Source organism: Grammomys surdaster, unplaced genomic scaffold (genome assembly GCF_004785775.1).
Source record: "Grammomys surdaster isolate TR1022 unplaced genomic scaffold, NIH_TR_1.0 125216, whole genome shotgun sequence".
Lineage (NCBI taxonomy): Eukaryota > Metazoa > Chordata > Mammalia > Rodentia > Muridae > Grammomys > Grammomys surdaster.
Genome location: NW_021620106.1, coordinates 459,005 through 486,385, shown reverse-complemented (window position 1 = coordinate 486,385; position 27,381 = coordinate 459,005). Strand labels below are relative to the sequence as shown.

At 40.8% G+C, this 27,381-nt stretch overlaps 1 protein-coding gene across 1 annotated transcript in view; it reads left to right on the top strand.

The window, feature by feature from the left end:
• Positions 1–27,381, top strand: part of Smarcc1 (SWI/SNF related, matrix associated, actin dependent regulator of chromatin subfamily c member 1) — a 96,275-nt gene that overhangs the window by 60,909 nt on the left and 7,985 nt on the right. The window contains exons 23-26 of the mRNA XM_028785369.1: positions 1,369–1,483; positions 2,962–3,116; positions 10,772–10,906; positions 19,752–20,013. Of these exons, the coding sequence (XP_028641202.1) occupies positions 1,369–1,483; positions 2,962–3,116; positions 10,772–10,906; positions 19,752–20,013 (667 nt within the window). The remainder of the gene's footprint in view (positions 1–1,368; positions 1,484–2,961; positions 3,117–10,771; positions 10,907–19,751; positions 20,014–27,381) is intronic.

Genomic DNA, 27,381 nt, shown 5'->3' with positions numbered 1-27,381 from the left:
TACATGAGTAGTGGGGACTTAAGGTATTGATTACATGTGGTAGTATGATTGCATAAATAAGGACAGACTACATTTAACTCAATTGTTAAAATTCCTGTAGTGTTCCAGATATCAGCAGTAGTTTTACATTTGTAATTTCATTTAATTCTTCTGTTTTGGGTTGTTGTGTTTGTGTCAAGACACAGTCTCACTGTGAGGCTTTGCTGACTGGAACTCACAATTGTAGATCACTGCCCCTCAAACATACAGGTCCTCACCTCCATGTGTCGTCTCAGTGCTGAGCCCTTGTACCCTGCTTTTATTTATTTTATCTATTCTTGGTCAGTGTGTGTATGTATGTGTTGCTTGTCCATTTGCACCACTTGCATGCCTGGTGCCTGAGGAAGCTAGAAGAGGGCATCTGGTTTCCTTTTACAGAATTACAGGTGATTGTGAGCGGCTAAGTGGAGGATACTAGGATTTCCTCCTGGGCCACCTGTAGAATAGCTTGCCCTTGACTGTTGAGCCATCTCTCCAGCCTCTTCAGTTTAACTCTTAAAATAGCCTCATCAAGTGACAGTCAAGTGCTTTCAGCCTTTTAAAACAACTAATTGCCAGACAGTGGTGGTGCATGCCTTTAATCCCGGCACTTGGGAGGCATAGGCAGGCAGATTTCTGAGTTCGAGGCCAGCCTGATCTACAGAGAGAATTTCAGGACAGCCAGGGCTACACAGAGAAACCCTGTCTCGAAAACAAAAAGAAAATCCACTAATTGAGATCTGGATTGATCACACTTGTCACTTGGATCACCAGCACCCACATACAGCCCAGTGCCTGTGATAGCCTGTCTTTACTTTTAGCCTCAGAAGGCAGAGATTGGATCCCCAAGCAAGATGACTTTTAAGAAACCACACTTCATTGAATAAGGTGGATGAGTGATTGGTGTTGATTCCTAATGTCAACCATAGGCCTCTGTTCATACATTGCCACAAACATGCATGCACATACATGTATGTCATATACATGAAAATGAGAGGGGGACAAAATCCACTGTGTGTGCATGTGTGTGTGTAATTCTTATGGCTTTTTTTTTTTTTGATCAATAAGTAATACTGTTTACTGTGATGTCCCTTGGGTATTGTAAACCTGGTCTTAGTAGCAGAGGTTGCAGAAGCATCAGGCACTCTGTGCTTGAGTTGTATCATCTCATGCAGACCCAGGTTTCCAATTGATTAAAAGTATGTATCTCAGAATTAGTCTGCCTTACCCGGCTCTTCCAAATCTAGTCTGTTGCTTGCCCTCAGCGATAAGCCTGTTGTTAACTTGAGATGAGTTCAGTCCTGACAGGCTGCTCACTTACCCTTGGTCTCTCGTTTGTACAACTTTCAGGCAGAAAACAAAATGGAGAGTGAATCAGACGAAGGTGATAAAATACAAGATCGAGAGAATGAAAAAAACAGTGAGAAGGAACAAGATAGTGACGTCAGTGAGGATGTCAAGCCAGGTGACTTGGGCCAGAGCTTCTTAAACCATGTTAATCCCGTAACTTTTCAAAGGCAATTGAGAAATTTGGATCATAGAAACACCCTCTCCTTCAAAAATGTTTTATTATTTTTTAAGAACTTTTTTTATTGTTAGTAGTGTTTATAGGATTGTTTGTTTATATGCTCACTATGTAGCCTGGGGCGTGGGAGGGGTTGGCCTGGAACTCACAGACATCTTATGTATCGATTTCCCATGTATGCTTAAGTTCTTCAGACTCATTTTTATTTTCTGTGCTTGGGTGTTTTTCCTGTGTGCATGTTCGTTTACCACCTGTGTGCATTGCCTTTGGGGGCCAGATGGACTCTTGGAACTAGAGTTCTCGACAATTATGAGCTGACATTCAGTTGCTGAGAATGGAGCTGTGGTCCTGGGAAGAGCTGCCAGTGAGTGCTCTTGACCACTTTGTGATAGTCTCCTGACTGTTGTTTTGAGACAGTGGCTTGAATAACCCAAGCTGACCTGAAACTTGCTTTGTAGGTGAGGCTAGTTTTGAACTTCTGATCTTCCTGACACTTTTTTCCAAGTAGGAGGTTGACAGGCTTTTGCCACTATGCTAAAGTTTTTTATTTACTTTGGATTTAGGGTGGAAAAGGATAATTGAGCCTACAGTATTTCACACACTGTATCACTGGGCCAAATTCATGGTCCTGTTTGGTGGTTTGTTTCTTATTTAATTTTTTAGGCTGGATATTACTGAGTTGACCAAGCTAATTGGAGTCTATAATCTAGGCAGTCTTTGTACTTGCTGTCCTTTAAGCTAATCCTCTAGAGAAGCTGACTTTTCAGTCCTCTAGAGTGCTAAGTTAAAGGTTTGGTACCACCAGGCCTTTCTCTTGGGTTTATTTAACAGTTAGATACCAGTGCATATTCTGGTAGCTTCTTTTTCTCTCTTTGTTTTCAATTGACAATTAAGCATTTATATTCCCTTGTCCTTCTGTCTGTGTTTATGTGTCTATCTCCTATTCCTTCGTATTTTTATTTCCCTTGTTCTTTTGGAGGGGTGTCACTTCGTGTGTCTGAATTATGCCACTTTATTCTGTCTGTTGAAGTAACACCCCTTCATGTTGTCTGTCTCAGACTTGTGGTGTACTATTTCTCTGTCTGATTTTGTTCAGACTTGGGAGCCGTCCTCAGATCCTTCTGCTACTTATTGAACCAGATATATGAGTCTTAAACGGCTTCCCTGAGCTTACCATTTATATCCAAAGGAACTGTCCTGAGAAAAATGACACAAAGGCAAAGTGTGCCACTTCCAAAATCTCCCCATGAATGCATACCTAAATGCAGGAGGTGATTCACTGAAACTCTTTAAACAGTAGAAAAGGGGTGTTGGAATCTTTATAACATCAGCCCTAGTTTATCATGTGAGAGAAGTGGTTAAGATGGGTCACTGAGGCAGTTACACCCTAATAAAGCTTTTTTAAAAATAATTTTCAGAAGAAAAGGAGAATGAAGAGAACAAAGAGCTCACTGATACATGTAAAGAGAGAGACGGCGACACTGGGAAGAAGAAAGTGGAACACGAGATTTCTGAAGGAAACGTTGCCACAGCCGCAGCAGCTGCTCTGGCCTCAGCTGCTACCAAAGCCAAGGTTTGCCCCACAAGCCCCCTTCCCGTGCTCTGTTAAGCCATGAATGGTCATATTGTTTTTAGTTAATTGGGAACATTTAGTATAAAGAGCCTGCCTCCCAGCAGGATGACTGCTTGAATGGCATTTCTAGGTTAAGAAAATCCCCAGGCAGAACGAGGGTGTTGAGAGTAGATCCGGTCCTATGGGTGATGGGTTTTCATTCATTGTTGCCTTTAGCTTTGTGAAGGCCACCAGTCAAACGCATAGTTTGAATTCCCCTTAAGGGTCCCATTTATCTTTTCATTTTTAATTTGTCTAAGAAAACTGTCTGTGGAACCATTGTTCCAATAATTTTTACCTGATTGAAATATTTATGATTTTTAAGACAAAAAAAATTTTTTGTATAAATACTTCATCCTGATATTACAGACTGAAAAGAGAGAACCTAAAATAGGTTTTTCTTCTTGAATTTGCCAGCTTTTCTGGGGGTGGTTTTTTTCTATTTATAACAGGGTATTGGCTGTACTGCATATTTTAAAAGACAGGAAAATGTTATTTTCCCACGCTTCGAGTTAATTTAGCATTTTAAAACATTCTAAAGATGAATATATGAAATTTTTAAAATTTTACATCCATTCTTCCTGAGTGGTTTCCTTCCATTATAATTTACCAGATTTCAAGAACCGGTAGTTTCTGGAGCATACCTAGTCATATCTCTTGGGCATTTCCTCACACATGGGTATAGGTGTTCTTTCATGATCCTTCTGCTAGTATGAATACTTAATCTGTTGAAGCTATAAGGTATGATTCATAGCAAATTTCCAGGTAAATCAATTCAAAACAGAGAACTATTGTTTGGAGTTTGTGCTCTCCTGACCCAGGTGGATGTGGATCCTGGAGGAGGTCTTCCTAGAGGCATCTTTACAAGCGCCAGCCTTACACAGTCAACCCAGGCATACACCTGCCTTTACTGTAGTACATGTACATCCTGCTTATTTATTCTTGTACATAAAGATACCTTGTTTGGTTTTTTTTTTTTTTTTTTGGAGACAGGGTTTCTCTGTGTAATAGAGCCCTAGCTGTCCTGGACTCTATTCTTATATAGACCAGACTGGCCTCGAACTCACAGAGATCCATCTGCTTCTTCCTCACAAGCGCTGGAATTAGAGGTGTGAGTGACCATTCGTGCTCAAAGATTCTTTTTTAATCTATATGCTTTTTCTCTTACTCATTTTACCCCATCCTGCCTCTGCCTCCCAATTACGGGCATGCACCACCATGCCTGGCATTCTTGAGTGTCTTGAGGCGTGGTAAGTACTAATATAGGTGTGCTTTATTGTTTCCCTTTTCTCTCGATTTTGTCCCTTGATTGCAAAATTTTCTCTTTTCATGCCTTGCAGTCATATTATTGGTACATCATCTCCTTGCTTCTGAACTGTGTTGAGTTTTGCTTGTTTGTGTTATTTTGCATCAGAATATCACTATGTAGCCTTAGTGACCCTCTTGCCTCTGAATGCTGGGATTATGTGTGCTCCAGGACGCTCAGATGTGTATGAATTCTTACTTGTACATAATATCACTGAGGACTATCTTATCAGCAATAGATTAGAGGCAACAAGAGCTTCCCTCCTTCCTTAGTCTTCAGACCTGTATGTTACCTTTGCCGATCTTTGATTCTTTAATCTTTGTTTTTTTTTTCCCCTGACTTTTCTGGTACCAGTCTGTAGTAGCCCTTTTACTCTTGTGCTAGGGACCAGGCACTGTGAGATGTTCCTCTCCTAATCCTTCCCCGTTTCCACTATCCCATTACTTACAATGCAACTGATACGGTCTTTTTTGTTGTTAGCTTTTATTTGTTTTTAATTTTTAATCATGTATATGTGTTTCTGTGTGAGTGAATGCCTCATAAGTGTTTCACGCCCCATAGAGGCCAGAAGCATTGAATCTCCTGAAGTGGGAGATAAGTAGGTAATTTTGAGCCACTCGCTTTGGATGCTAGAACTTGAATAAGGCCCTCTGGAAGAGCAGTACAGTGTTAACTGCTGTGCTTTAAACAACTGGGTTTGGTTTGGTTCTTTCATGGGTATGGGTGTTTTGCCTGCATGTGTGTCTGTATCATATGTTTTTCATGGGTGTGGGTATTTTGCCTGCGTGTGCATCTGTATCATGTTTGTGCCTGGGGCTTGCTGAAACTAGGGCAGAATATCTGGTCCCCGGAACTGGATAGTGGTGACCTGCTATGCATGTGCTTGCAATCAAATTCAAGTCCTCTGCAAGAGCAGCCAGTGCCTTTTTGGTTTTTCGAGACAGGGTTGCAGCCAGTGCTCTTAGCCATTGAGTCATCTCTTTTAAGTATTTACAGTGAAGTAAGTAGGACAGATAAGCCTTCAGCTCTGAAGTGTTCATAAATGATCTGACCCATGGGAGCAGCACCTGCTCCAGAAATCCACTGTTACAGCCCTCCAGGGACTTCCACGTGTCCCTTATGTTTAATGAGTGTAAGGGTCAGATGAAGTTGTCATCACAGAATTGATTCTCTCCTTTCTTAGTCTCTGGGTATCAAGATCAGGCCATCAGACATACTTCATCACCCCGTGAGCCATTCCACAGGCCCCCTTGCCCTTTTCCTTCATATAAATGTAATCTGATATTAGTAGTAAGTTTTTAAAGTTCACTTCTCATGAACATGCAGATTAAAGAAGACTTCCTCCTTGGTTTTTCCTTTGTTCTTTCTTCTTTCTTCCTTCTTTTTTTTGGGGGGAGTGGTGTTGAGACAGGGTTTCTCTGTGTAGCCCTGCCTGTCCTGGAACTCACTCTGTAGACCAGGCTGGCCTCAAACTCAGAAATCACCTGCCTCAATCCTCCCAAGTGCTGGGATTGAAAGGCGTGTGCCACCACTCCCTGGCTTTGTAATTTCTTTATTCTGTAATTCAGGGTCACACTCCAGGCTGGTTTTCCACTCAAAGATCCTGCTGCTCCTGCTTCCCAAGGTCCTTGTCTAAAGGCATGTGTCACCACTCTTGGCTTCCAGTGTTCAGTATTAAAGCTAGTTTTCCTTTAAATCTGTGACAGTAGTGCAGAGTTTCTGCTGTCTAGCTTTCATGTTTCAGTTTAGAGCCTTATAGCTGGATTTGATAGAGCTCACAGCACATAGTCATTTTTGTGCTGCATAGTAATCAGGGGGGCAAAGAATTCAGTTAAATTACTATAATTAGCAAAGCTTCACCAAGCATTCGAAGTTTCTCTTACTCTTCCTTTGTCCTGCTGTGTCTATAAACAGCTTTGTTATTCAGTGTTTGTCACCCTCACATGCAGAGGTAATTAGAGTCTCTGCATCTAGCTCCTACACAGATGGGTTCCTTCTGGCTTTTTCACACCCTTGTTGCTGTGTGGAACCCTTCAGGAACATGTCCACTTCTGCATTTCATCTACTGACAAGCTGTGCTGGACCACACTGCAGTAGGGTTGTGTGTGTGTGTGCTCACACATAAGTGAGTGCAGGCATGTCACACATGGCTAGGTGCGCTGCGTTTCCATCTATCTGGGTATTGAGGCTTAGAAGGAAAAGGGACTTGATAATTACTTTTGAGATAAAACAGGCCGGGTGGTGGTGGCGGCGCACGCCTTTAATCCCAGCACTTGGGAGGCAGAGGCAGGTGGATTTCTGAGTTCGAGGCCAGCCTGGTCTACAGAGTGAGTTCCAGGACAGCCAGGACTAAACAGAGAAACCCTGTCTCGAAAAAAAAAGAAAAAAAAAAAGGAGATAAACCAGAAATCTCAGACCAAGGCTATATTGTCTTTTAGGAATAATATATTCATTTTATTAAATTTTCTTAAATTCTCTCACATTCTTAAATTCATTATCTACTTACTTCAGATTTCTTCTTAACATAATTCCATGTGTACACAGACTACAATGGCAAACATGGATTTGTGTTCATGGAAACTGGTCAACATGTTGTCACCACTCAAACATACATCATTATTCCTACACATGTCACAGGTGTTGCCAGAATATACTTAAATTAACTGGATTTAGTTTTGGATGTCATCATAGCTCTATTTAACAGCACAGGTGGCAAAGCAAAGGAAGGTTGGTGTATTGGACCACTTTGTCTGCCGTTAGTCACTTTCCTTCTTGTGGGAATCAACAGGAATTACATTTACACATTGGAAACCCCACCTCAAACTAAGTCAACTTCATCTTCTGTGGGTATTGCATTCATATCTCTTCTGTGGCCACGACCCCAATCTACTCATATCAGGTTTTATTCCTGAATAGTTGTGTGCTTCTCTGATCCCTCCGATGAGCCCTTGGTCACACTGTTACCAGGTTTGGTATAAATGTGTAGCCTAAGTAATGGGATTTTTTTTCCTACAGCATCTAGAGCATGTTCTTCATTTTCATTAGCGTGTACAGGAAGTTAAGCTTTTTCAACTCTTGACTTCAGAAATATGTGCTCATTACCCTGCATTGATGAGCTACCGTTCATGCCTCTAATTTGAATTTCATTATACCTCAAGAGTTTTGAAGCCGGGCGGTGTGGCACACGCCTTTAATCCCAGCACTTGGGAGGCAGAGGCAGGTGGATTTCTGAGTTCCAGGCCAGCCTGGTCTACAGAGTGAGTTCCAGGACAGCCAGGGCTATACAGAGAAACCCTGTCTCTAAGTCATACTTAACTTTTCAAAAACCTGTTTTGTTTTTTTAAGATGTGACATCTTTTATTCTATTGCATGCATGTATGTGTATGTATTCCTAAATGTAACCTGTTCAAATATTAGAACCTAATTTCACCATCATGACTGCCCAACCATGATGGAAACAAGCATGAATAGTTGTTCAACCAGTAGACAAACGTTGGCCCTACACAAAGAAACACAAAATCATTTTAAATGGAGTTTTTTTTTCCTTTATAACTTGTTTCTTGTTATGTGGAATACTGAGATTTTTCTGGTTTTCATTCTTAAATTTCCAAAGATACTGATATTTTTTATTTTAACTTTTTTTTCTCCTTTTAGCTTGTATATGGGTGAGCTACTGTTTTGAATAGACATGTTGTAACATTTTCTATTTAGTAATATATGGGGATGCCTCCGATTCCTACATAAATCTCATACTATTTTCTGCCAAAACCTATAGTTTTCAGTAAGATTCACATAAAAATGGGACTAGAAGTGAGTGACACTGGTCCTCTCATAGGAAGGGTTGCTGGTGGCTGTATGACAGCCTGAAGAGGAAACACCATTTTATAGACATCTGTTTGTAACTTCAATTTTGTGTCTTATACATGTTTTTTTTTTTTTCTAATTTGTTTGTTTCAAAATAGACATTATGAACCTCTAAGATTAAAAAGGGTTTTCAGGCCTGAATACCTGAGTCTAGTCCCCCTTTAAAAAGAGAACTTCCTAAATCAGACCTCCATAATCATCTGCTGTGATACCCAGGCACCTACAGTCACAGATAACCCACTCAATAATGAAATAAAAGTTACATATTTAAATCACATCATAAGTTCCATGATACTTACAGTGATAATCAGCTGGAGATGTTTTAAGTACATTTGGGGCATTGGTGTATGTCATGAAAGGTTTCCGTGCACTGCCAAAGATTGGCAGTTAAGTCCAGAGAGTGGATTCAGTGAATGATAGCACTGCTCTTGTAGAGGAACTAAGTTTTACTTCCCAGTACTCACTTCAGGTAGCAAACAAGTGCCTGTAACTCCAGATATAGAAGATCTGTTGCCTTTATCTGTACTAACACTACTATACACTGTGTACAGAGTCAGAAGCAGACATTTGCACATACACACAATTTTTTAATGAAAAAAAAAATGGTCAGCTTGGTGTATGGTACACACCTTTAATCCTAGGGGTCAAATCTCAGAATTCAAGGGTAGCCTGCTCTATAGCGTAATTTCCACAGTGTTCAGGGCTACACTGAGAAACCCTGTCTGAGAAACCAATAAAATATTCTTTAAAGACTAGTAATTAAAGCTATCAAATCTCTGTGTTGCTTCCAGAACCCTATCTTAAATGTATATTAACTCTTAGGTTCTATAGGAAATAAAGAGGGTAGCGACCCTTACCTACATATTATTCAATTTTGTGTAGAAATAAGTATATAAATTTAGCTTGTAATAGTAAAGATATGGCAAAATATGCTTTGAAATTTGTTGTAGGCTGGTCCTTGCAGGTATTCAGAGTCTGGTCAAGTACGATAATGTGGCACTTTATTCTCTGTACTGCTTAATAGTCAGGAAAGCATGACTCCAACTCATTGTTGTGCTCAGGGCAGTGGAGTCACTCAGCCGTCTTCCAGAGTCTTCCAGAGTGACTTCCCTTCTGCTCCTGTGTTTGTATGTATAGTTCTGCATACTATCTTCAAGCTTAGGATGAAAGACTTTCTTGCCTCACACAATTTGCTTAACATAGGAAAGTTTTGCATTAGGATATTTGGTGCCAAAGAAAAAAATGCTTATCTTTGGACAATTCATTAGCAAAGAAAGGGTGTTGAGAACAGACGTGAGGAAAATATCTTGGTTGCTCATTCGGGTTCTCAGTTCGGGTATGTAGGTATATAGGTAGGTATAGCTAATCAAGAGTCTTTATTCTTGTGTATTGATGCATACTTTTAATTTCAGCACTTGGGAGTCAGAATTAGGTGAATTTCTGTGAGTTCTAGCGCAGCTTGGTCTATACAGTGAGTTTCAGGACAGTCTGTGCTGCAAAAACAACAAAACAATAGCTATAACATATATGTGCGTTACACAGTTGCTACTTAGATAGACAGCCCGGGCTGCATAGCCTCCTCTCCTTGGTAGGCTCTTTTATTGGAAGAGTGTGCTATGAGAGGGATTGCCTTTAATTCTTGTGAGTAACTTAAGACTGGACCCTGGACAAGCAAGAGCCTCTCATGTGCCATAGAGTGGGATGTCAAATATGTATTTATCTGCTGTTTTATAACTTAGGAACAAATAGACCATTACTACCTTGTTTTAACCAAAAGTCTCAGAGTTGTGTATAGACTTCTGTCCTACTTCTCCTGTGAAATATGACTCTGACACTGGAAAACTAATAAGTCAGTTTGCTTCCTTTTAGGGTTCATTCCTTCTCAGCTTTCCCCAACACAGTTGCTTTCAGACTTTTTCTTTTTTTAACATGATTTGTTTCATTTATTTAAGTTGCCATATATTGTTTTAGTTGTTTTAGGTTTTCTTACTTTTAGGATTAAATATGGATATGAAGTTGCTTGGCTTTCTTCTAGAGACTTAAATCAGATGTTCTCTTGAGTCTTAAATGTTGCATAATTGAAAATACAGGTTTTTGTATAGTGTTTTATGGTATGGCGGTCATATGACAATCTGTGAGAGTGGATTTTCTTTGTCTTGTGGTTTCTCTAGGTTGATTTCAGTATTTCAGGTTAAAAAAAAAAAAGTACCTTTACCCAGCCAGCCACTCTGATGGCTAAAAAACTTTTTTTTGCTGCCTCCCCCCTTGGGAGAGTTTTCCTTTTTGTATTTTTTGTGTCTATAAAAACTGAAATCTTCTGTGATAGAACCAAGGAGTGTTATTACTTTCATCTGATATAAATCTTTGGAAGAATCAAAGTAGAAGCCTAAAGCTTATTCTAAACTTTAACATTTTCTTAAATAATTGGAGTGGTCTTTGCCTTTAGCACCTGGCGGCTGTGGAAGAAAGAAAGATCAAGTCCCTGGTAGCTCTCCTGGTTGAGACACAGATGAAGAAACTAGAGATCAAACTTCGACATTTTGAAGAGCTGGAGACGATTATGGACAGAGAGAAAGAAGCTGTGAGTAGGGAGTTGCATGGGGTGTTAAGATGGTGTGCCTTCCGAGATGGAAACCTTGCTCTCTAGATAGTTTGTCATTTCCTGTTTTGATGAACTAGTGATTATAAATCAGGATTTTTCTATCTACTTTATAATCTAACTGTCTTAGCTATAAATATACTTTTTATTAAATTTCCCTTTTATAAATGTTGATTATATGTATTTGTCGATAAAGTAAAACCTTATAAATCCACTGTCCGGTTCAGGATTTTTTCTTGATTTTCCTGTCTCTAATATACAGACCCATTTTTCTACAATGTCTTCATTACATTTTACCTTTGGCTTTATTTATCTCTGTTGCTCCTTCTTCCCTCTTCTGTAGGTTGACTGGTAGCTGGAATTAGGCCGAGGTTGAGCCTCAAGCAGCATTTGCCAAAGCTACTTAAGTTCTGCTGCTTCCATATGAACATACATGAATGCCTTCATTTACACAGGCTGCAATTGAGCAAGTCCATATGACATCTTGTCTTAGTCACTGTTAGCCGTGTGAGCTCACTAGCTGTGTCGGTCCCTATGTTGCTGTACTCATACTTACATTCTAATGTATCTTCTGAAAAGTCGTTAACAGAACTAGAAACATACATATCCATTATTTTGATTGTCCTTATTGAAGAATCCAACAATGATGCTGATCAATCAGTGCTGTTAGCTCATCCTACGGGCAAGACTGGATCCTAGACAAGCAAGTTAAGAGCATCTCATGTGCCATTAGAGTGGGATGTCAAATATGTATTTATCTGCTGTTTTATAACTTAGGAACAAATAGACCATTACTACCTTGTTTTAACCAAAAGTCTCAGAGTTGTGTATAGACTTCTGTTTTACTTTTCCTGTGAAATATGACTTTGACACTGGAAAACTAGCAAGTCAGTTTGCTTCCTTTTAGGATTCATTCCTAAAAGGAATGGTCCATTCTGTCTCAGTTTTCCCCAACACAGTTGCTTTCAGACTTTTTCTTTTTTTAACATGATTTGTTTTAAGTTGCCATAAATTGTTTTAGGTTTTCTTACTTTTAGGATTAAATATGGATATGAAGTTGCTTGGTTTTCTTCTAGAGACTTAAAGCAGATGTGGACTACACTAAGTGAGGATGCTATCAAAGGCTCCTGTTGAGAGACATGAGGAATAACCACTGGATGAGCTGGTGACTGGGTCAGAGGCTAGGCACTAGAGAAACTGAGGTAGATTGAAAAGAGCCCTTGTGAGGCAGTAACTTAGACCAGAACTTTCCAAATGAAGGAAGTGATAATTTTCCAGTTATATTTTTGAGAGTAAAACTAACAGAATATCTTTAATAGCAGGTTGTAGATTTTATAAGATTTGTTATGGTTTGTGATTTCACAGTCTCCAGAAGAGGTTTTGTCTTTTGTTTTTTGTTTTGTTTCTTTGTTTTTTTTTTTTTTTTTTTTTGGTTTTTCGAGACAGGGTTTCTCTGTATAGCCCGGGCTGTCCTGGAACTCACTCTGTAGACCAGGCTGGCCTCGAACTCAGAAATCCGCCTGCCTCTGCCTCCCGAGTACTGGGATTAAAGACGCTCGACACCACCACCTGGCCAGAAGAGTTATTTTTAACTGTGCTTTTCTTCTTTGTTTTTAACTTATTAAGGTTTTCCCCTCATGTTAATGGGTGTTGTGTCAAATGCATGTCTGCACTGTGTGCATGATGTGCACAGAGAGAGCAGAAGGGGGGGGGGATAAATGATCCCCTGGAACTTGAGGTGCAGAGGATTGTGAGCTGCCGTGTCAGTATTGGCAATAGAACCTAGAGCCTCTGGAAGATCAGTCAGTGTACTTAACCAGTGAGCCATCTCTCCAGTCTTTGTTTTCTTCTTATTTCCCATAACTTATGTGTATTACTGTCCTTAATAATTTAACTTGTTTTTGACTGGACTCCATTACATTGTATTGTTTGTGTCTTAGAAATCCATACATCAGTCATATATTTCTTCTTTCTGAGACATGGTCTCTCTGTGTAGCCCTGGCTATCCTGAAACTCACTCTGTAGACCAGGCTGGTCTCAAACTCACAGAGATCCACCTGCCTCTGCCTCCCACGTGCTGGGATTAAAGGTGTGTACCCTCCTATCCCACAGTTTCCTTTCTAAAGCATACTGCAACAAGACCAAAATGGTAGTTAATCAAAATGGTGTAGACTCAGCTTGAAACACACATAGAAACAACAAAGTTTAGTGGTTTTCTTTTTTTTTCTTCAATGTAATAGGCTGGCTATGTGTTTTAGCTTGGTTTTTTTTCGTCCGATAAACTCCTTTATAGTCAGCACCAACTACTGAAGCAGAGGCTGCTTGTTAACTCTAGCTCTGAGGCTTCTGGTCTTAGCCGATGAGTGAGTGCTTGGCAGTATATGTGGATGGAGTTTTGTCAGAGTCTTCCTGCCATTTTTTTTTTTCTTTTTTGCCCCCTCCTCTTGCTTTACCCAAATAGAGGCAGGGAGACGAGCTTTGTCTGAGCTTCAGCTATGCTGCAGCTGTGTTTATGTTGAGTATCTGAATGCTGAAGAGTGCTCAGTGTGGGCTCCCCGTGGATGACACTGGACAGAGGTAACTCACCCCAACTGTGTCACGAGAAAGCTGGCAAGTTCACTAACACCTTGCTAACATGAGTAATTTGTATTGTTTTTCGTCTATATTCCTAGGAAATGGGGTGCCAGAGTAAATTCAAGTATCCATAGGGACAGAGCCTGGCATTGCTGGGAACACCTGTGATTCTGGCCCTCCTGACGTCAGGAAGGAGTCTCCGGAGCCAGGGTCATTCTTGTCTGCATGGCCCATTTGAGGCTGGTCAGGAGCCGCATGACCCTCTGTCTCCAACAAGAAACCAAAATTAAAGGACAGCTTACTATTTTTTTAAATAGTTATTTGTAGTTTTATTATATTTAGACAGCACTTGTGAGTGGAAGGGGGAAAGGGATCTCATGAAGTGCAGGCTGGCCTTGAATTTGAATTTGAGATACTTCTGTCCCAGCCTTCTGGGTGCTGACAGTCAATTCTGTCCTTACCTTTGAGTGGACTCAAACTTTTGAAGCAAACCTTCTATCCCCTGAGCCAGTTCACTAGCCCAACCTTAACTTTAATTTACTTTTATTCTTTTATCTTGGAAACAGGGTCTTACTTCTATAACCCTGACTGGCTTGACACTCTCTACATGAATCAGGAAGGTCTTAAACTCACAGATCTGCCTCCTCTTACTCTCCACTAGATTGTTAGAGTCAGTTTTCTCTTTCTACCATGGATTTATGGGATCAAACTTATGTCATCAAATTTGGGAATAGATGCCCTTACATACAGGGCATCTCACCATTCCTTAATTATAAGCTTTGGCAATAAGAGTAAATACATACTTAGGTTTGTTTGTTTGTTTAAAAGGGTGTTAGATAATAAATACATCAAAGGGTGTCTGTGAGATCATAAATGCAAATTCTTCTTGCCCCAGCCTTCAGGCTCTGAAATTATAGGCATATACCACAGCTCTGGGCTTCATAGAACCATGTTAACTAGACAAAGCCAGTGATCCCTGAATCTCAAATGTTGGGACCAAAGAGAGGCTTCCACAAGTTTTCCTCTGGTTACCTACCATATGATCTTTATGGTACATGCCTTCACATACATATTAAGGATTAAGAAAGTCAGTGGGAAGCCTCGTATGGTGGCACTTGGGAGGCTGAGGGAGGTGGGTATCTGAGTTCGAGGCCAGCCTGGTTCACAAAGAAAATTCCCAGGACAGCCAGAGAAATTCTGTCTCTAAAACAAACAAACAAACAAACAAAAACCAAAAATACATGGGCACCTTTCTAGTTTTGAGAATAGGGATGGGGCTTCCAACTGTCATCATTATCTATGGGGGGGGGAATTATCCCCCTAAATAAGTGTGCCCATTCTGGCACTGTTCCCTTCTCTGATGGTATCAGTGTCTTCCTACACCCTGCCTCCTACCTGGTGTTATCTACTTTCTCTTTGTAGGTGTGCTTATTCTTGACAGTTCACATAAATGGAGTGATTAAAACTAAAATGTGACCTTTTCTGTCAAAGGTTATCCATGCCACATGTGTCATAAAATATTCATAACATCATTCCTAAAGGTAGTCATTATTATCCTGGTATTTTCCAGAACATTCTCATTGTGTTTATACATGATCAGACCATTTGTATGTACTTGGGATTATAAATATTTTCTGTTGGAAATTGGTTTTCCTCCCACTCAGTTTCTGATATAGCTGTGGATGAAAGTAATGTTTTACTGACTGCCTTTATGGCCACAGATGAATAATTCACTAGGACACATTTCCAGATGTCCAATCATAGCTCAGTGGGTGGATACATTTAAGGTATGCCTTAACACTACCAACTTTTGTTCCCATTTTTCCTGAGGATCATGAATGTTACTACAATCTTGTTATTTGGAACACCAAAATTTACATTAATTCTTCTCTGGTGGTTTGGTGTTGGTGGTGGTTTTTATTTTTCATTAGTGTACAAAATAGTGAATTTCATTATGACTTTTTTTTTCTTTTATGTACATGAGTCATTGTTTTTGCTCAGCCTTCCCCATGCCCCACCTTCTGGTGTCCCTCCTTCCACCAAATCACCACCCACTACTTTCATCTCTGCTTCACAGGAACATTTACATTGAAGTTCCTACATATAAGATAGGCTTACGGTATTGTCTCTGTTTAAGCCTGTTTAAGCCTGTTTTACTGAGAATGAGTAAACATTTGTATAGCGGTGCGAAGCTGCAGTGTGTGCAAACAGCACATTTTCTTTGAATTGTTCACCTGTTGATGGACATCTAGGCCAATGCATGCCGTGGCTGTTAAATGGTGTTGTAAGAACCATGCAGCGTTCTGTGTGGTGTAGATTTGGATGTATGTACCTGGATTCTTTTGTAAGTATTTTTTTTGTTTTAGGGAACTTCATACTGATTCCTTTTTTTGAGGTAGGGCTCGCTCATTCAGCAATGGTGGCTTACCCCCAAGCTCATGGTACATCATCTGCTTCAGCTTCTCAAATGCTGGGCTGAAATTCATGAGCTCCCACACTTGGCCATGTTTGTATCTTATTTTCTTTTTACAATTTATGAGTTGATAGCCTTTTGGTGGTAGGATTTCAAGATAAGATTGTGTGTGTGTGTGTGTGTGTGTGTGTGTGTGTGTGTGTGTGTGTGTAGGTCTAGGTGTGTGTAGCCCTATCTTTTTTGGTTTTTCGAGACAGGGTTTTTCTGTGTAGCCCTGGAACTCACTCTGTAGACCAGGCTGGCCTCGAACTCAGAAATCCACCTGCCTCTGCCTCCCAAGTGCTGGGATTAAAGGCATAAGCAACAACTGCCAGGCTGTGTAGCCCTATCTTGAACTCAAGAGATCTGCCTGCCTCCCAGTGCTGGGATATGACATGTATCACCATGCTAAACTGAGTTTCTAGTCTTAACTTAAGCTTACCATTTCAATTTTTTTTTTAAACAATGAAAAAGAGAGGTTAATGACTGATTCTTCTATGTCTGGGTGTCTAGTTTTCCCATAACTACTCGAACAATCTTTTCTCTTTTGTATCTTGGCACCTTTATCAAATACTAGGTACCTATGTGGATTTATACATACAGTCTTGGGGATACTTGGTAAGGTCAGGATATATCAGCTTTTTAAAATCTGCAGCTTCTGACACATAACAGACATGAGCCTAGGGCATTTGGGAGTCCAGAGCCATCTGGAGCCAGCTGGGAATGGCAATCTGGGTCCTAACCCTCACCTCAGGAGACTCATTTGTCCTACATTAAAGCTTTCAATTTAAACTGGGTTTTCTTTCAGATGTATGTATGTGTATTTAATCACATGCCTTTTTTTACTTTTTGTTGCATAATTACTTCCTTTTAATTACTTTGTGTATTTTAAGACACCAAGAAGGATAAGGCCAGGACATTGCTGTGATTTTTTTTTTTTCTCAGACTAGCCTGGGATATAAGAGAGACCCAGTCAAAAGCCTTCTTCCTCATACCCATCCCTGCCCCACCTCTTAAAAAAAAAAAAGAATAAAATGACAGTAATCTTTAGAAATTAATATAATTGAGGGTAGGTGGCTTTGTCTTTCTGGTGGATTTTGATGCAGGGTCTACATGTTGTGTTCAAACTGGTAATTCCCTTCCCTAAATCTCAAGGACTAGCACTAGACACATTCTACCATATTTGACTTCTTTCTTCCCATTTTCCTTTTCTAAGAGGCTTTTTCTTTGTTTTGTTTCTTATATTGAAGCCATCAATGAATTTAAGCTACCAAAGAAATGCTAGTTAAGAATTTGAAAAAGGCCGGGCGGTGGTGGCACACGCCCTTAATCCCAGCACTTGGGAGGCAGAGGCAGGTGGATTTCTGAGTTCGAGGCCAGCCTGGTCTACAGAGTGAGTTCCAGGACAGCCAGGGCTACACAGAGAAACCCTGTCTTGGAAAAAAGAAAAAAGAAAAAAGAAAAAAAAAGAATTTGATAAAGAAGACAAACAGGATGCGGCCACAGGTTAGAGAGAGCGCCTGCTCTTCTTTAGTAGTGCAGCTGGTTTACAGAGCAGGCCCGCTGTACATACCTTCTGTAGTTCTTAAATCACACTGAGGCTACAGCCAAGCTGTGCGGAACACTGATGACTCAAGGACATAGGTAAGAGATTCATTTCTGGGATCCTTGTTCTGACCTCAGGATATTGCAGAGTCCTAAATTTCCTGGAGGGAATACTTAGGAGTAGGAAAGCAAGGCTGTGGTCAGTCTCGGCACTTTTCTTTTATTGTTCAGTCTCTTATGTGTCACTATGTAGTCATCCAGAATTGAAGTTTTTGAGCATTCTCACAATATTTACATCTTGGGTCCTTTCTTATATAATAAAAGTCCAACCAAGCAGGCAGGAGCCTTACATGGCAGCTCTGTCTCACTCTGCAAACCATCTGACCAGCTCTCAGGGTGAGGACTGGAGCGTCTCCCACCGCCATCCATCTCCCTCTTCTCTCGAATGTAGCTCTCCTTCTGTGACATTTCGTCCATCAGGCCTTCCTATGCTGACAATATCTGTAAGTTAATTGTCATGCTTATTCTACCTAGTGTTTAGTATTTATTCACAGAACTGGCTCCTCCTAAAAGCCAAAACATTACATTTCCTTAACCTATTGAGTGACTAAAAATAGTGATAGTCAACAGAAGTAAAGTATGAGCCTTACATGTGATTAAGACTTTTGTGCCAGCATGTTACAGAAGTTTAAAACAACTGAAATTACAGTAATTTAATATGACAGTTCTGGTTCTACTTGTAATTAAAATGAGTTTGTTATTATTTCACTGGACAGTAGCGTGGTTCAACTGGTAAGGTACTTTTAACCTAAGTTTACTTTCCAGGATCCACAGGGTATGTAGAACCAGTTCATTCCAGTCATCCTCTGCTCTCCCATCTCCATTCACTTCGATTTCAAATGCTCAGTACCTAGGTGCCTCTGGGTCACTGCTGAGAAGACTGGAGTCTGGCCTCGTGTGGAGGAGCACTTGCTTCATTTTTCCATAGTCACAGTTTTTACATTTTTTTTTCATATTTAGCCTGATTTTCTTATCCACTCCAATTGTAAGGTGTACTTCAGTGGCTCAGCTACTATTAATTATGGTCTCGGGTGGTTGTGGGTTTTTTGTTGTTGCTTTCTGTTTTTGCTTTGCACATAACAGTAAAATTTGTTTTTAAATCAGTATCTTTTGCAACCCAAACTGGCTTCAAACTCACTAAACCCTAAGAAGGACCTTGAACTCTTGATCTCCCCACTTCCAGCCCCTGGGTACTTGGATTGCCCATTCACCTAGCTATTTTTCTTAATTTTATTTATTTAGTTTTGTGGCATTTGGAACCCAGGGATGTATGCACATGCTTTGCCACTGAACTAACTATATGCCATTTTCTAGCCCTCAATATTGAAATGCTTGTACTTTCAAATTCCATAAAAAATTTTATTTAGTTAGTCAAAATTTGTGAGTTTGTCACTCAGTGTAACTTTAGCTAAGGTTTGCTTTGCCATACCATTCCAACATTCTATATAGAAAAACAAAAAGTATATGTGTACCTAAGGTTATATCACCTCTGTGACATTTTATGTTCTAAAATAGACAGTGACCAAATAGATCACATCCAGAAGGTAGCACCTGGAAAGCTCGAACATATTGCCTGTGAAGAACAAGTAGCAGACTTTTTTTAAAATCTAGGGAAGTATTTTTAACCTTTGCAAGCCCAGTTGGACATGTTGGGGCATGTCTTTAACTGCAACACTTGGGAGGCAGAGGCAGGCAGATTTCTGTTTGAAGCTATCCTGTGAGACTCTGTCTTCAAGTAAATAAATAAAATAATACATACCTACAGGCTTACCCAGACACAGTGGCATATGGCTCTAGTCCCAGCTATTTGAAAGCTTAGATAAGAGCATTGCTTGAGCCTAGAAATGCAGTGGCAGCCTGAACAACATAGCTACATATTGTCTCCAGTACTGCTCATGATAATTAGTTTCATACTAATAATGATAATAATAATTAATAAGTTGATAAAGATGATAATGATGAAGAAGAAAGCCTCCCAGTCTTTGAAAAGTAGGGCCAAAGGGCATTTGCCCCAATGCTGTACAGTACTGTACAGTACAAGGAAAACAGACTTTGGACTAAATATAGGGACATTCCTGGTAAGGGGTCTCTTGTAGTGTGGTGTGGATAGAACTCAAACATCAAATAAATGTCCGGTTTGTTATACAATCCCGAGAAGCCTCTTGGTAGCATTTTTTTCTACTTCCTTTATTACAGTTAGAACAACAGAGACAGCAGTTGCTTACTGAGCGACAGAACTTCCACATGGAACAATTGAAATATGCTGAACTACGTGCTCGGCAGCAAATGGAACAGCAGCAGCATGGCCAGACACCTCAGCAAGCACACCAGCACTCGGGAGGACCTGGGATGGCCCCACTTGGGGCCACAGGCCACCCTGGCATGATGCCCCATCAGCAGCCTCCTCCCTACCCCCTGATGCACCATCAGATGCCGCCACCCCATCCTCCCCAACCAGGTAAGAGGAAAGCTTTGCTAACAGGTCACATTTGTCTATCTTCATCATGGGACATGCCAAGGAATCGTTTCTCACAAAACCTGTTCCATTTTCATCTACAGAATCATAGACAAGTGGCTTCTAGTGTTACCATCACATAAATATAGCCAGTTATTAGGAGTTCCAGGTCAGCCTGGGGTACATAATGAGACCCTGTCTACTGAGCCCTACCACCAGGTTCAGGAAAGTATTATTAGACTCTGTATATACTGCATACGTTCAAGTAAACTTGGAAGATACAATGAACTTTTCATGACTCATTACCTTTATACCATTTTTAATATATTCTCATGGATATGAGATAATTGGTTACTGTTTTCTTCATAGTTGTCCTATAAACTGGTATCATTTTTACATGTGTACTTTTTTTTTGAACCTCAATCATGAATGTTTCCTAGATTCCAGAGCTTTTTAAATGAAATGCACATCTTCTCTCCAACATATGCAAAAGGAGCAATAAACAGGAAGACTCTTTAAAGCCTTGGGAAGCTTGTGTTCTTCATAGAACAGATTTCTGAATGCTGTCTTCTAGAAGCTACCAATCATATTTGCTTGTAGAAGCCATATTTGAATGCACTTGTGATCTAACAGCTTATATTATCAATGTGAATCTTACTGACAGGACAAAGTATACTTTGGTTAATTTTACTAGTTTTAATTTTAAAAAAAAAGTAGTCATAACTGGGCATGGTCATACAGGTCTTTAATTCCAACACTCACAAGGCAGAGGCAGGAAGAGTTCTAAGTTCGAGGCCAGTCTAGTGTACATAGTAAGTTCCAGATCAGCTATGTAAAGAGACCCTGACTCAAAAACAAACAAATGGGACTGGGGGAAGGCTCAGTGGTTAAGAGCATTAGCTGCTCTTCCAGAGGACCTAGGTTAGTCTATAGCCGTACCACCATGAACTCGCCTAATACTATTAAGAAGACTCACATTCAGTTCCAGACCCTTACACAGACATACATGCTGCCAAAACATCAGTGCATATAAGAATATAAATAAATCTTTTTTTTTTTTTTTTTTTTTTTTTAATTGAAAGGAGGGCGCCGGGCGGTGGTGGCACATGCCTTTAATCCCAGCACTTGGGAGGCAGAGGCAGGTGGATCTCTGAGTTTGAGGCCAGCCTGGTCTACAGAGTGAGTTCCAGGACAGCCAGGGCTACACAGAGAAACCCTGTCTAGGGAAGAAAAGAAAAAAAAAAAAAGGAGGGAATCTATATCATCAGATTTTTGAAATCTGACATGCTCGCACCACAGGGTACTTTCTACCTCTCGGAACACTTCAGTGAATCTTAAAATCTCTGCTTAAGAGCTTCATTTTGTCCAGTGTTGTGTTTTTAAAATATACATATCCTCAACAGGACTGAATTGTTACTTTTCAAGCACAGTAATTATTTCAAAACGGAGCCGCTGTGCTAAAAGCTTTGGCCGTACTCTGAGCTGCTGTGGTGGTCCTCGTTCTGTGTATTCCTCGGTGTCCTTTCTCTGCAGTTGGACCTGATCACAGCAAGGCCGCCTAGCCTTAGAGCAGCCAGGGTTCACACTGAGCTGCCGGGGGCTGAGAGGTTGTCACAGAGGACTTTAAATGCAGCTCTTCCTAGTGAGATGATACTAGCAACTGTGTTGATAATCAAGTCACCTTTATAAGGCATAGGTCAGTTTTGTCTTCACTTTCTCACCAAAATAGGCTTTTCCACATCAAACATGTAATAGAAAGGATGATTCATTGTGAGAGGGTATTTTTTTTTTAATTTGCATCAAGCTGGTGTGTGTGTGTGTGTGTGTGTGTGTGTGTGTGTGTGTGTGTGTGTGTACATATACAGGGCTATACAATGGTTCAGTAAGGTTCCTAAACGTTGTCTACATCCTTGCTGTATAATGCTTATCCCTGCATTCATACTAATTACATGCATAAAATATTACTAAAAAGCAATACACATTTGAGAAAACAAATTGTGTTACCTTGATGTATTTAATGAAGATTATAGCCTCTATAGCAGTCTCTCATCATGTTCTTCTTCATCTCTGGCCCTCCCAGGATACAACTCTCAGGACTGCCAAACATGGTGACTAGTTTATTGGTTGTAATCATAGTGATTTTCGTCTGGCTTCCTTAATACCATCTGAGATGTGTATACACTGTTATGAATGACTACGTCCTTCTGTTTGCTCTGAAGTGTTCATCTGTTCCTACTCTTAATTTGTGAATTCTTTTGGTGAAGGTTGGATTGCTTTTCAAACTTAAGTCATATGAATAGCTAATTCAGCTATCAACAAATAGAACCATGGTTTTTAGCTAGCATCTGCACACATTTCTATTGTATGCATATCGTATGCATTTGAGAATAGTTATAGAATATGCATGTGATCATGTTAGTAGATGATGCCAACTGTCCCAGAACTCTAGGTCTGTTTAAATTGTTATCATCTGAATGTAGTTATTTTCTGTTTGGTAGCTTAGTTTGGTTTTTTGTTTTGGGTTTGTTTTTTGTTTGTTTGTTTGTTTGTTTTTGCTTAAATCTTGTTAGTAAAATTAATAACAGCATCCAAAGTTGGTGGTGTGTCTCCAATCCCTGTGTTGGGGAAACAAGATTTTTGTTACAAGTTCTGTGCTAGCCAGAGGTACATATCAAATTAATTTCAAAACAGAAGGACAGACAGACAGAGCCAGCCAGCCAAGTTGGGTCATGTGCGCCTACAATCCCCAGAACTCAGGAGATAGACTGGAGATTCACTATAAATTGAAGGTCAGGTAGAACTATGTAGTAAAACTTGTGTGTAAAGAACAAAAGGAAGCTGATGGGGGCACAAGCCTTTACTCCCAGCACTCAGGAGGCAGAGTAAGGTGGATCTGAGTTTGAAGCCACCCTGATCTACAGAGTGGATTGCAGGACAGTCACAGTTACACAGAAAAACTCTGGCTCAAAAAAACAAAAGTGAGGGGGCTGGTGAGATGGCTCAGTGGTTAAGTGTACTGACTGGTCTTCCAGAGGTCATGAGTTCAAATCCCAGCAACCACATGGTGGCTCACAACCATCTGTAATGAGATCTGATGCCCTCTTATGGGGTGTCTGAAGACAGCTACAGTGTATTTACATGCAATAAATAAATTTAAAAAAAAAAAAAAACAAAAGTGAGTCTTCACATCTGGCACACACCCTTAACACCAGCACTCAGGAGACAGAAGCAAGAGACCTGTTGAGTTTGAAGCCAGCCTGGTCTGTTCCAGAATTACACAGAGAAACACCCTCTGCAGACCAAATAAAACAGAAAGCAGCAAAGCTGGTGAGTTTTGTACTTAGCATCTGCCAATCCGCTTTTGCTGTTTTACTTATTTGTTTTGGTCAGATTCTCAATTTTTAGCCCTAGCTGGCCTCAGTGGCTTTCAATGAAGCTGGTGAAGTAAAAACTGTCTTCTATCTCTGATTTGTCAGTGATACAACTTGAGACCTGTAAGCAAGTCTGTACTGGCTTATTTTATCATCAACATGACAAATTACAGTCACCTTGGAAGAGAGACCTTCAGTTGAGGATTTGCTTAGACCCTATTGACTTGTAGGCAGGCCTGTGGTGCATTGTCTTGCTTGCTGGTTGATACGGAAAGGCTCAGCCCACTGTGGGCTACACCATTCTTTGGGCAGGTGTTCCCCGACTATATAAGAACACTAGCTGAGGAGGAGCCAAAGCAAGCCTGTTAGCAGCATTCCTGCATGGTTTCCACTTCAGGATTCGGCATTGAACTACTGTGATGATTTCTCTTGAAATCTAACTACTTTCTTCTCCAAATGAGCTTTGCTTATAGTTTATCCCAGCAATGCAAAGATAATTAACACAAAGTCCTTCCAACTGTCACTTTCTGAGTTTTAGAAAAGTTTACAGATGAGCTGGGCACATGATAGCTCTAGGGAGTCAGGTAGGTTGCCATTCTGTGCTCCATGACAAATTCTAGGCCAGCCATGACTTTAGTAACCTTTCTCACCAGTGCTACTAGTAATAATATCCGTGGTAAGGTCCGATCATTCAGAAAGCAGAGCATTCAAAGCCTATGCTTCCTAATAGGAATGTAACTCCAGAAATCAGAAAAAGACAAAAAAATAATCACAGATCGCAGCATTTACATTATGACCTGCGGGCAGCTGTCAGGTAAATGGGGGGTGTTTGGTATTTGGCCAGAATTTATTTGTTGTGAATGGGCAGAAAAACCTTATGTCAGGTGACTGTGAAAGTGGAAGAAGAGTCAAGACAGATTTGTTGCTGAGTGATTAATTCACAAAGCTTTTTAGCGGAAGTTCACTTCCTATGCTACCATGAATACCTGAGGTCAGATCCCAACACCTATACAAGCCAGGTGTGCTCTTTTGCAAACCTGTAACCCTATCACTGTGTGGGACGTGGACAGAAGGCTCACCGGGGCTTGGTGGCTGCCCACATAACTGAAAAGCAGAATCTCCAGGTTCAGAAGAGAGGTGCCACTTGAAAATAGAATAAAGTGCCGGGCGGTGGTGGCACACGCCTTTAATCCCAGCACTTGGGAGGCAGAGGCAGGCGGATTTCTCAGTTCGAGGCCAGCCTGGTCTACAGAGTGAGTTCCAGGACAGCCAGGGCTACACAGAGAAACCCTGTCTCGAAAAAAAAAAAAAAGAATAAAATGGAGAATGATAAAGTACATGTAAACATCTTCCTCTGGAATATGTGTGCGACACAAACACACACAACTGTCCATCGATGGTGATAGAACCCATTAGGAGTTCATTCAGGTGTGAAGCATGCCCCTGGCTCCATCTCTTGGGGGGTAGAGACAGGAAGACCAGCCACAACCGCATAGTGATAGCAGACTGCAACAAAAGTGAAATTATTGTTGATTGTTGTGAGTCTCCTAGGCTGTGAGTACACATGGAAAACTGGTTATCCAGTAGCTGATACCCTCTTGATGAGCTAGCTACACCACTATGCCAATTGCATGTGTAGTCTTGTTTCCCCAGACTTTGCGTGTGTGTGTGTGTGTGTGTGTGTGTGTGTGTGTGTGTGTCCTAAGATGGTTTTTTTTCATAAGAAAAAAAAAGGACAGATTACATGTAGTGCATGTATAATAGTGTTTATTTTTATTTATTTTTATTGCTTGTATTTTATTTTGTTTATGGAAGTTTGGTCTACATGTATGTCTATGTACCACTTGTGTACCTTGTGACCATAGAAGTCAGAAGAGGGCCTTACATCTCCTGAAATCATAGGTGGTTATGAGTCAACAAGTGAGTGTTCTGAATCAAACCCGAGTCCTCTGGAGAATAGCCAAGTTCTTTTAACTAGTAAGTCATCTCTCCATCCCCGATTTTTATGATACTTAATTATGTGTGTTTGTCTCTCTGTCTCTGTGGGTGTTAGGGTGAATGCAGGTTCCCTTGGAGGCTGGAGCCGGAGGCTTTGGATCTCTTTCAGCTGTAGTTAGAGGCAGTTTTGGGCCACCAAGCATGGTGCTAAGAACTGTGCTTGGGTTCTCTGGAAGAGCAGTATGCTCTCTTAAACACTGAGCTATCTCTCACCCCAAAGTGTTTCTGCTGTACGGTTGGCACATCTATTTTTATCTTATCTTACGCTTTCCTAAATTTGTTAAGAGACAGTACTGTAATTCATCATCTCCCCTTAAGCTGTAAAATGGTACCTAACAGTTTCTCAACTTAACTGCTGGGGCTGGAAAGATGGAAGGATGGTTTGGTGGTTTAAGAGCTGCTCTCCCAGAGGACCCAGGTTCAATTCTCAACACATATATTACAACTTCCACCTGTCTGTTAACTTCAGTTCCAGGGCTTCTGACATCCTTACACAAGACATATGTGGAGGGAAAATAATGAACATATAATAAAAATAAATTGCTGTATATAGGCTATTTGTTAAGAAAAGAAAAATCTTTATAAAAACATAACTGTCCACAAATACATGGACAGCCACAGGCAAGTAAAGCCTGTTACATGACCATTACATGTGGGCCCTGGTGGCACACCTGCCTAACACGCCCAAGGCCCTGCAGTCCATCTAGAGCACCACTGAAAAAGAAAGTGTGACTGTAGTTTGGTGAGAAAAAGTGTTTCTATAAAATGGTATTTCAATACCAAAAGTGGGATGTTTCTTTCATTTGAGGCACTAAACACTTGGCTCATTGTGTTTCTTTTTCTTGAAGTAAAAACCACGATGGTCTCAATGTAGCCCAAAGGAGCTACCTCTGATCCATGGGCTCCATCCTCAGGCCCTAGCCTTTTCCCCCTGACCTTGCTAGTGGAGACGAATCCTCTGAGGTTCCTCACTTGGCCTCAATTGTGTTATTTCCATTTTCCTGGGGACTCAGAGGGTATCTGTGCATAGTTAGACCTTGTGTGGCTCACAGAGGCAGAGGTGGGTGTTTTATCCTCTGGAGCTGGAGCTGCAGGTGGTTGGGTACTTGGTAGCCAGTGTGGGTATTAGGACCTGAGTTTGGGTCATCTTGAAGAGCACCAGGTGCTCTTACCTGCTGCACCAGCTCTCCAAACCAGCTCTCTTGTCTCAGTTAAATCCAGTTACAGCCCCTTAGCTATGGGAAATGCAGTATTCAAGAACACAGTACTGTGGACACAGCTCCACACTGAATGGGAGGGAGAAATAGTTCATCACATTGGGTTCCTTTTGTAGTCTGTGGCACCTTAACGCCATCTGATAACAGAGCTGCCATGCCACTCTCTGGAGTAGCAGGTCGCCTCACAAAGAGAACACTAAGGCTTAGTCTTTAACAAAGAGCATCTGTGACAGGTGCCCCCAGGAAGCTACTGTGGAAAAGAAGCCTCTGAGAATCCCGGGCTTCCCTTGCTTGGCCCCAATTGTGTCATTTCCGTTCTCCTGGAGCCTCAGCCAGAGGGTGTCTGCATAGTTAGAGATGGATGCATGATGCACAGCTTCAGACTGGATGTGCACGGCTCCCTTTCCTAGCTTCTCTCTTCTCACCTTACTCTTCCAGTGAATAAAAATAAGATCCTTAGCTGATATTCCTTTAGACATCATTGTTGTAAGGCTTTAGTACGGGATCTAATAAATATGGGAGTGAGAGGGTTTTTCTACTAGCTAAACCTAATTTTAGCAAGCCTTTCCATTTCCCAGGCTTCAGATGCTGCTGTTTAAACAATGTTTGTATGTAGGTCAGACTGCCACCATCCTGTGCTTTGCCACTGCTGTTCTGAAGGTTGCTCGCTGTCTGTCCTCCTCTGTTCCCCCTCCTCTCACCTCTTCTTCCTCCTTCTCCCACCTCAGAAATTGTGTGTGTGTGTGTGTGTGTGTGTGTGTGTGTGTGTGTGTGTGTGTGTGTGT